Source organism: Theropithecus gelada, chromosome 5 (genome assembly GCF_003255815.1).
Source record: "Theropithecus gelada isolate Dixy chromosome 5, Tgel_1.0, whole genome shotgun sequence".
In the NCBI taxonomy this organism is placed as follows: Eukaryota; Metazoa; Chordata; class Mammalia; order Primates; family Cercopithecidae; genus Theropithecus; species Theropithecus gelada.
The window spans coordinates 184,826,360-184,836,075 of NC_037672.1; the positions used below are offsets into that span (position 1 = coordinate 184,826,360).

The window sequence follows — 9,716 nt, forward strand, 5'->3', positions numbered from 1 at the left end:
ACTGGAGGTAGGACAGGGTGGGAAAGGTGTGGGGGTGTACGTTCGAGTCAACCTCTATTTCTGGGGGTAAAAAGTACCTCCACCGCTTGATTTTCACTTCCCCGACCTGCAAGAGCGTTAATGTTTTGTTTTGTTCTTTATTGAGACGGAGTCTCGCCCTATCACCCAGGCTGGAGTGCAGTGGCACGATCTGGGCTCACTGCAACCTCCGCCTCCTGGGTTCAAGCGATTCTCCTGCCTCAGCCTCCCGAATAGCTGGGATTACAGGCGCACACCATCATGTCCGGCTAATTTTGTATTTTTTGGTAGAGACGGGGGTTTCACCATGTTGGCCAGGCTGGTCTCGAACTGCTGACCTCAGGTGACTCCCCGCCCCCCCGCCCCGGCCTCGGCCTCCCAAAGTGCTGGGACGACGACAGGCGTGAGCCACCGCATCCGGCCTAAAAGCGTAAATGTGATTACACCTACGCGTATTTGTTCAACAGACATTTATTGAGTGTTCACCACGTGCTAATGCGGGGTGTCTGGGCTCGGGAGGGGCTGCCACGTGGCGGATGCGCAGTGCCCGGCGGCCGGGCTGAGGGGTGAACGCGGGGACCAGGGGGCCCCGGGCTGAGGGTTTGCGTGCGGGCCGGGTGCCTGGGGGCCCCGGGCTGAGAGTGAGCGCGCCGCCCCGATGCCAGGCGGCTCCCGGCAGAAGGTGAGCGCGCGGGCCAGGGGGCTCCAGGACGGCGCCCCGGGGCGGGGCGGGCCACGCCCTCCCTAACCCTGGCGGAGCTGAAGGGTTGGCGTAGCCTGATTAGACCGCGTCAGTCCGGAGGGTGGGTCTTGGGAGGGGGCGCAGGGCAGTCCACGTTTCCACCGCAGTTTCTCCTTTGTTTTACGTTTGGAAGGAGTTGGCATTGAAAATAGCAGAGCGCTTCGCGGTAACAGGGGTGAGTCTTGTCTCGTGGAACTTTTTTCCAATGGGGAAAAGGGGGATGTGTAGATCACTACTTGGAATGTGTGCGTCAAAAGGGTTAGAAAGTCACGGAGAGGAAGCGTGTTCTCATCCTGGGACCAGGGGAGCCGGCCTCGCTGGGAGACTTCTAGCCTTCGCCCTGCGGTGACCCGTGGCTGGCCACTGGCTGGCCACTGGCCTCAAACTTTGAAAACGGGCAGATGGGAGAAGTAATACACTCTCAATAAAGCGAGTGTCTGGCGGTGATTTCCTAAATTGCATTTTTTATTTTGTTTCAAAACTTCCTGTAAATATGTTTCTTTACAATATCTGGCTAGGTCTTTTTTATATTAACATGCTTATATTGTGATCAAGACACCAGCCTCTTCCCTTTCTGCTCCACTTATCTCTGGAGATGGCAATACCCTCTACTCAAATTACTCTAGCAAAAAATGTAGGAGACTCCTTTTTTTGTTTTTGTTAGTTTGTTTGTTTTTGAGACAGTCTCGCTCTGTTGCCAGGCTGGAGTGCGAGATGGGGGTTTCATCATGTTGGTCAGGCTGGTCTCGAACTCCTGACCTCAGGAGATCCGCCCACCTCAGCCTCCCAAAGTGCTGGGATTACAGGCGTGAGCCACCGCGCCCGGCGAGACTCTTTCTTGATTCCTGTTTTGCGTCCGCCCTTCATCCAATCCACCAGCGAGCTGGAGGCAGGGGGTGGTTCTGCTTTCCCGCTCTCCCTGCATTTCATCTCCTCTGCCACCGTCTGCTCCAAACCACTAGCAGCCCTTCCCGGGATTCCCAAATCTAATACGTTTTTCTGTTCTCCCCAAATCCATTCTCCACGCAGCTGCCCGGCCCATCTTTTAACCTAAGAAAGCGTGCAGTTCGCTTGTTGGAAACGCCGTAATGGTTTCCATGGGTCCTGGAATGAAATGCAAATGGTCCCGGGGCGCACAGTCAGCCCCGCCGCCTGGGCCGCGTCCCAGCCCCCACCTTCCTGCCCGCCGTATCTGCAGGGAGCATTGAGCGTGGCCTCCTTCCCCCGCAGCCCCGGGAGCCGCCGGCAGCCTGGAACCCGCAGCCGTCGCTGGTCTCTTCCCAGCGCCGGGCACGTTTCCTCCTGCCCGCATCTGGCTCCGGTGGCCCCTCTGTGGGGGCCTGTGCCAGATATTCAGGATCAAGATGGCGTGCTCGGTTACTTCCCCGCTCCTACTCTTCTTTTTTATTGAGACGGAGTTTTGCTTGTCGCGCAGGCTGGAGTGCAATGGCGCGATCTCCGCTCACTGCAACCTCCGCCACCACGCCCGGCTAGTTTTTCTTTATTTTTAGTAGAGACGGGGTTTCACCATGTTGGCCAGGCTGGTCTAGATCTCCTGACCTCATGATCCGCGCCGCCTCGACCTCCCAAAGTGCTGGGATTACAAGCGTGAGCCACCTCTCCCCACCCCCCCCCACCCCGCCACGCTTTTTAATAGCGTTTTTCTCAATCTGAAGTTTTTTTGTTTATTTGACTCTTAATGCCGGTCCCACACCAAACTGTGTGTTAACGAGGAACTTTGTACCTTCTTCCCTAAATTCAGCACCTAGAACAATGTTTGCTACTAAATGTTTGTCAAATGATTGAATAAGTAAAGGATGCGCCCCTGGAAGTACTTGTGCCCCAGTTTGCGAAATAGAAAATTAAGTGTTGATTTAATATGAAGATTTTGTCCACATCCGCTTTTACCGGTATATTTTCCATGTACAGTCAAGTTCCACGTAAGGACGTTTCAGTCAATGGGCAACCCCATGCACTGTGGTCCCATAAGATTATAAAAGAGCTAAAAATTTCCTATGGCCTAGTGACATCTTGATGATCCTGAATTTGTGTAGGCCTAGGCTGCTGTGTGTGTTTGTCTCTTGGTTTTTAACGTAAAAGTTTTTAAAGGCTAAAATAATTTGAACAGACAAAATCGCATAAAATAACATAAAAAATATTTTTGCACAGCTGAAAAAATGTGTTTGTGTTTTAAGCTAAGTGTTATTACAAAAGAGTCAGGAAGTTTGCACATTTTGAAGTTTATAAAGTTAAAGAGAGTCCGGGCGCGGTGGCTCACGCCTATAATCCCAGCACTTTGGGAGGCCGTGGCGGGCGGATCGCCTGAGGTCGGTAGTTCCAGACCGGCCTGACCAACATGGAGAAACCCCATCTCTACTAAAAATACAAAATTAGCTGGGCGTGGTGACGCATGCCTGTAATCCCAGCTACTCAGGAGGCTGAGGCAGGAGAATTGGTTGGACCCGGGAGGTGGAGGTTGGGATGAGCCAAGATCACACTATTGCACTCCAGCCTGGGCAACAAGAGGGAAATTCTGTCTCTAAATAAATAAATAAATTGAAAAAGTTACAGTAAGTTAAGGTTAATTTATTATTCAAGAAAGACACATTTTTAAATAAGTTTTAAAATTTGCCTAAGTGTGCAGTGCTTATAAAGCCTACAGTTGTCTACAGTGGTGGCCCAGGCCTTCATTCACTCAACACTCACTCACTGACTCACCCAGAGCCACTGCCGGTACTGTGAGCTCCATTACGGATATGTACCTACACAGGTGCACCACTTTTTATCTTTTGTGCAGTATTTCTTCTATTTAGGTATGTTTATATGCACAAATACTTCCTGTTGTGTTACAGTGGCCTGCAGTACTCAGAACTGGAACCTGCTGTGCAGATTTTCCGCCTAGGAGCAACGGGCCCTACCGTGTAACCTGGGTGTGTCTCAGGCTACGCCATTCAGGTCTGCGCAGCTGCACTCTGATGTTCACAGATGACACAGCAACCTAAAGATACATTTCTCAGAACATATTCCTGTCTTTGAGTGATACATGACTAGTTTTTTCTGCTGACAGAAATTGGCTTGCCATATAAATAGTTTTCTTATAAATTAATTAATTACCATTTCAATTTTATATGTCATCCTCACAAGCTTGTCTATTGCTATGAGAAATAGCATAATGCTCGGAGATCTGACAAGTAAGAATTTAGCTTAGACAGATGAGGACCATACTTGAATCTTGGTAAATTCATAAAGAAAATACTGTCTTAGGAGATGCCTTTTTTTTTCTAAGACAAGGTCTCATTCTGTCCCCCAGGTTGGGGTGCAGTGATGTGATCTCAGCTCACTGCAACCCCTGCCTCCCAGGCTCCAGCGATTCTCCCCCGTCAGCCTCCTGAAGAGCTGGGACCACCAGCGCATTTGGCAAGCCCATCCCACTCACCACCTCCCTTGGGAATTCAGACCTAACCATCGCTGAGCTGAAGTGTAGGCGTAGTCTGATTAGACTCATGTTTTTTTGTATGTTTGTGTGTTTGGTTTTTTTTTTTTTTTTTTTTTGTAAAGATGGAGTTTCACCATTATGCTGAGGCTGATCGCCAACTCCTGGGCTCAAGGGATCCGCCCACCTCAGCCTCCCAAAGTGCCGGGATTACAGGCATGAGCCACCATGCCTGGCCTTGGGAAGTTCCTTTCTATGTAACACCTTGCATCATTAACAGCCAGCTTTTTTGAAACTTCTACATTAAGTTGCCTAAACTCTCAACTAAATTCCTAGTAAAGTAATTGTATAGGGTTGTTAAATCAGAGATCAACAGCACAATGACTAATGCATACTCATGATTTCATCTCACTAGACAAATGTACTGAGGCTGGAGCCTGTGTGAACAGAACGGAAGAGGCGTTCGCTGTCGTAGAGCTCACAGTCTAGCAGGTAAGACAGACTTTAAGCAAGGGACACCAGAGCTCTGATGAGTGTGAAATAGGGAGCTAGGGGAACACTTAGCTCTGGGACTCAACTGAGTGAAGAATCCAGGGAAGCCTGCCTGAGGAGGTGATGCTTCCACATCTGAAGTATGGGTGGGAAGCAAGCCTCTGTGTGTGTGTTGGAGGATGGGCAGTATTTTCGTGAGAAAAAAGAACATTTGTAATGGACTGATCTGACGCTTTATTGGAGAAAGTTTATTATGTCTGAATAGTGAAATACAAGAGCTAGAGAAGGCAAGAGGTGAACTTGGAGAGAAAAGCAGCAGTCAATTACAGTTACAGGTTGAGCACTTTTTATCCAAAATGCTTGGGACCAGAAGTAGTATGGACATCAGATTTTTTTGAATGTTTGAGTATTTGCAAAATACCCAACACAAGCATCCCAAGTCCGAAAATTCAAAATCCAAAATGCTCCAATGAGAATTTCCTTCAAGTGTCATGGTGGCACTCATAAAGATTTCATACTTTGAGCCTTTCAGATCTTGGATTTTCAGATTTGAGATGCACAAGCTGTTTTTTAAATGGACTAACTGGGGAGTGCAGCTCTGTGTTTCATCCTAGTAATTACTCTCCAAAGGTGCTAATATTGTGCTTCATAAATACTTTCGAATCTCCCTGGTTAATTTCACCTTTTTATTTTTATTTGTTTTCTTTTTTCTTTTCTTTTTTTTTTTTTTAAGAGAGAGTCGCCCTATTGTCCAGGCTGGAGTGCAGTGGCACAATCTTGGCTCACTGCCTCCTCCGCCTCCCAGGCTCAAGTGATCTCCTGCCTCAGCCTCTGGAGTAGCTGGGATTACAGGTGTGCACCACCACATCCAGTTAATTTCTTGTATTTTTGGTAGAGACAGGGTTTCGCCATGTTGGCCAGGCTGGTCTTAAACTCCTGACCTCAGGTGATCCGCCAGCCTTGTGCTCCCAAAGTGCTGGCATTACAGGCGTGAGTCACCACACCCAGCCCTAATTTCACCTTTTTAAAGGACACAGGCTGGGTGCCGTGGCTCACACCTGTAATCCCAGCACTTTGGGAGGCTGAGGTGAGCAGATCACCTGAGGTCAGGAGTTCGAGACCAGCCTGGTCAACATGATGAAATCCTGTATCTACTAAAAAATATACAAATTAGCTGGGCGTGGTGGCGGGCGCCTGTCTATAATCCTAGCTGCTCAGGAGGCTGAGGCAGGAGAATCACTTGAACCCGGGAGGCGGAGGTTGCAGTGAGCTGAGATCGTGCCACTGCACTCCAGCCTAGGCAGCAAGAGCAAAACTCCATCTCAAAATAAAATAAAATACACCAAAAATAATAGTATTAGTAGCATTTAACATATATATTACATATTTTTAATACATTTTAAGAAATCTTAAACTCTTCCCTTACAGTTGGAACACATTTTGTTTTTATTATATGTATTTGCTTTTTACCAAAAGTAAATGACATGCTTCTGTTGAGGTGTTTTGTTTTGTTTTGTTTTTTTAAGTATTTTCAAGCTGTTAATCGTCATCTGACAACTTTTACCTCTGCCTCTTTTTTAGAAACATATAATTTTTCTTCCTACAGAAAGACACGAGGATGATAAACAGGGAGATCTTTTATCAGGCACACAGTTGTAACATTATGCAAGAGACTTTCATAATAGAAGCAATAACATATTCATGCTATACCTTTTATAATGTCATTGCTGTTAGATTTTTAAGGAAATGATGGGAAACTCTTCAGGGCCAAGCTACCCTGTGCCTTTATTTTGGCATGAATTCCTAAAAGGTGGGAGCACCATGAATTTCATGTGTCTTATTTCCTGGATCCCCGTCTTCTAGAACAATGAGTGGGCACACAATGGCCATGGGCCAGTCTCCCTGTTCTATTGGAACACAGCCAACCTCATTCCTTTGTGTGTTACCTGACTGCTTCTGTGCTCTAGTACAGCGGCAAGGCTGAATAGTTTCAACAGACACCACAGGACCCACAAAGCTAAAATCTGGCCCTTTGCAGAAAAGGTTTACCACCCTGGTCTAGAAAGAACCTGGCATGTAGCAGGATCCAACATATTACTTGTAGAATGAATGAAAAGTTAATAAAATAACACGAGCTCACATCGCAGTCAGCATTTGCTGTGCACCATAATCTGTGCTAAGCACTTCGCATGCATTATTTAATTTGAATTTCATAACAGTATTACATAAGAAAACAAGAATAGGGCCAGGCGCGGTGGCTCACGCCTGTAATCCCAGCACTTGGGGAGGCCGAGGCGGGCGGATCACGAGGTCAGGAGTTCGAGACCAGCCTGACCAACATGGTGAAAACCCATCTCTACTAAAAATAGAAAGGGTAACCAGGTGTGGTGGCATGCGCCTGTAATCCCAGCTACTCAGGAGGCTGAGGCAAGGAGAATCACTTGAACCCAGGAGGTGGAGGTTACAATGAGCTGAGATCACGCCACTGCACTCCAGCCTGGGCGACAGAGTGAGACTCCGTCTCAAAAAGAAAAGAAAAGGAAAAGAAAGAAGACAATATTTTGCTCCCTCACCCGCTTCAGGCTTTTAACCAACTGCCACTTACCACCCCAGTGAAGGTTTGCCCAAGTGCCCTATTTAATATTGCAGGCTTCTGTTTCCTACCAGTCCCTTTGCTTACTCTTTCACACTTAGTCACCTTCTAACACGTGGCATACATTGCTTATTTTCTATACTCATGAGTATGTCTAGTCCATGGAGGCATAGATGTTTGTGTGCCTGTTTACTGATGTATCACAAACTGTGTAGCCTAAAGTAGAGCTAGCACATGGTCCTGACCAATGCATGTCAGGTGAGCAATTAGATATAGAGGGTTCCGATAACTTGTGGGAACACCTAGATAAGATCTGTTTATGACTCGTGTCTTACACAGAGCCCATTCTCGGTCGGTTGGTTAGTTTATCAGAGAAGATGGAAATGTATTATTGGAAATAATGACTCCTAGGTCATTTTTTGACAGTAGCTCTGATACTGAAATCTATTTTAACTAAAGGTTATTATCATAAAGCAGGTGTTTGCTGAAGACAACTTACTCAGATCACTACTCCCTGGAGGTGGTTGATACATCCTGGTGTAAACCTTCAAGGACACAGTCAGGAAAACATGAACCAGCAACTGAAGAAACGGGCCAAGATGAGACGCCAGAAAGGCCTGGGTGGAAGAGCCCCCGGCAGGGCTAAGCCCGAGCAAGGCAAGGCAAGCCAAGACCTGCAGGCGGAAATGGAGCCTGTCGGCACTGCGTGGGCCTTCTGTGGTGACCACGTGTGCTATGAGCCTGGCCCTCAGGCTGTTGGAGAGGACGATTTCTCAGACTGTTACATAGAATGCATCATAAGGGGCGAGTTTTCTCAACCCATCCTGGAAGAGGACTCACTTTTTGAGTCCTTGGAATACCTAAAGAAAGGATCAGAACAAGAGCTTTCTCAAAAGGTTCTCGAAGCAAGCTCCCTTCTTGAATGTTCTTTGCAATACATGAAAAAAGGGGCAAAGAAGGAGCTTCCTCAAAAGATAGTTGGAGAGAATTCGCTCGAGTATTCTGAGTACATGACAGGCAAGAAGCTTCCGCCTGGAGGAATACCTGGCATTGACCTATCAGATCCTAAACAGCTCGCAGAATTTGCTAGAAAGAAGCCCCCCGTAAGTAAAGAATATGACAGTCTGAGTGCAATCGCTTGTCCTCAGAGTGGATGCAGTAAGAAGTTGAGGAACAGAGCTGCCCTGAAAAAGCATCTCCTCACTCATGGTCCCCGAGACCACATCTGTGCAGAATGCGGGAAAGCCTTCGTTGAGAGCTCGAAACTAAAAAGACATTTCCTGGTTCACACTGGAGAAAAACCGTTTCAGTGCACTTTTGAAGGGTGCGGAAAGCGCTTCTCCCTGGACTTCAATTTGCGTACGCATGTACGCATCCACACGGGGGAGAAACGGTTCGTGTGTCCCTTTGAAGGCTGTAACAGGAGGTTTACTCAGTCAAATAACCTGAAAGCCCACATCCTAACGCATGCAAATACGAACAAGAATGAACAAGACGGAGAGTGGTCCTCCAACAGGATACGCAGAAGAGTGAGCAGTGATCAGTGACAAATCGGCCTCTTGATTATTGTTTCTAGGACGGAATTTTTAAATCAGTATTGCAGCCCCAAAAGCAGTTATAATTTGGTGTTTCTAAGATGCTCCCACACTTTGTGATACCGTTTTGAGAACATGGTGTATTTTTTTTCTTTTTTGTTTTATTTAGAACTTTGTATTCTTAAAATGTGCTTCCAGCAGGAAGGTCAGTGATAAATTGACTTCAAAAGCATGACCTTTAATATATTATCTGTTGGATTATTAGATGTAAGACTTATTTTCATGTACTATAAATATGAAAATAACTTTGAGTTTTAATTGTGTAGTTTTCATTTCTTAGTTTTTGCTTTTTAAATAAATACTTCAGCCAGGCATAGTGACTGATGCCTGTAATCCTAACGCTTTGTTGGGAGGCCAAAGCGGGAGGATAGTTTGAGGCCAGGAGTTCCAGACCAGCCTGGGTAACATAGTGAGATCCTGTCTCTGCAAAAAAAAAAAATTGTTTTTATTTGTATTTTTTTTTTATTATTTTTTTTTTAGTAGGCATCTGGCTCTGTCCCCCAGGCTGGAGTGCAGTGGCGTGATCTCGGCTCACCGCAACCTCTGCCTCCCGAGTTCAAGGGATTCTCCTGCCTCAGCCTCCTGAGTAGCTGGGACTACAGGCGTACACCACCACATCTGGCTAATTTTTGTATTTTTTGTAGAGATGGGGTTTCACCATGTTGGCCAGGCTGGTCTTGAACTCCTCACCTCAGGTGATCTGCCCACTTTGGCCTCCCAAAGTGCTGGGACCATGTTGGCCAGGCTCGTCTCAAACTCCTGACTTCCAGTGATCCGCCCACCTCGGCCTCCCAAAGTGCTGGGATTACAGGTGTGAACCACTGCGCCCAGCTCCCCCAACAC

General features: G+C 47.0%; 1 protein-coding gene across 4 annotated transcripts; it reads left to right on the forward strand.

Moving 5' to 3' along the window:
* The first annotated feature begins 865 nt into the window (after positions 1–865).
* ZFP42 (ZFP42 zinc finger protein) lies at positions 866–9,131 on the forward strand. 4 transcript variants are annotated; one of them, XM_025386394.1, is made up of 4 exons: positions 900–935; positions 4,071–4,240; positions 4,609–4,685; positions 7,753–9,131. In XM_025386394.1, exon 4 carries the CDS (start codon positions 7,848–7,850, stop codon positions 8,823–8,825), a length of 978 nt encoding a protein of 325 aa, XP_025242179.1. In that variant the 5' UTR covers positions 900–935; positions 4,071–4,240; positions 4,609–4,685; positions 7,753–7,847; the 3' UTR covers positions 8,826–9,131. The 4 variants fall into 4 exon arrangements, with proteins under 4 accessions (XP_025242180.1, XP_025242178.1, XP_025242179.1 ...); XM_025386395.1 differs by lacking the exon at positions 4,071–4,240 and having other exon boundaries at positions 866–935; positions 7,756–9,131; XM_025386393.1 differs by lacking the exon at positions 4,071–4,240 and having other exon boundaries at positions 885–935.
* The last annotated feature ends 585 nt before the right edge of the window (positions 9,132–9,716 follow it).

What these genes read in the sequence shown, in the direction of transcription:
- ZFP42 (XM_025386395.1), top strand. Translation starts at nt 7,848, where the DNA reads ATGAACCAGCAACTGAAGAAACGGGCCAAGATGAGACGCCAGAAAGGC.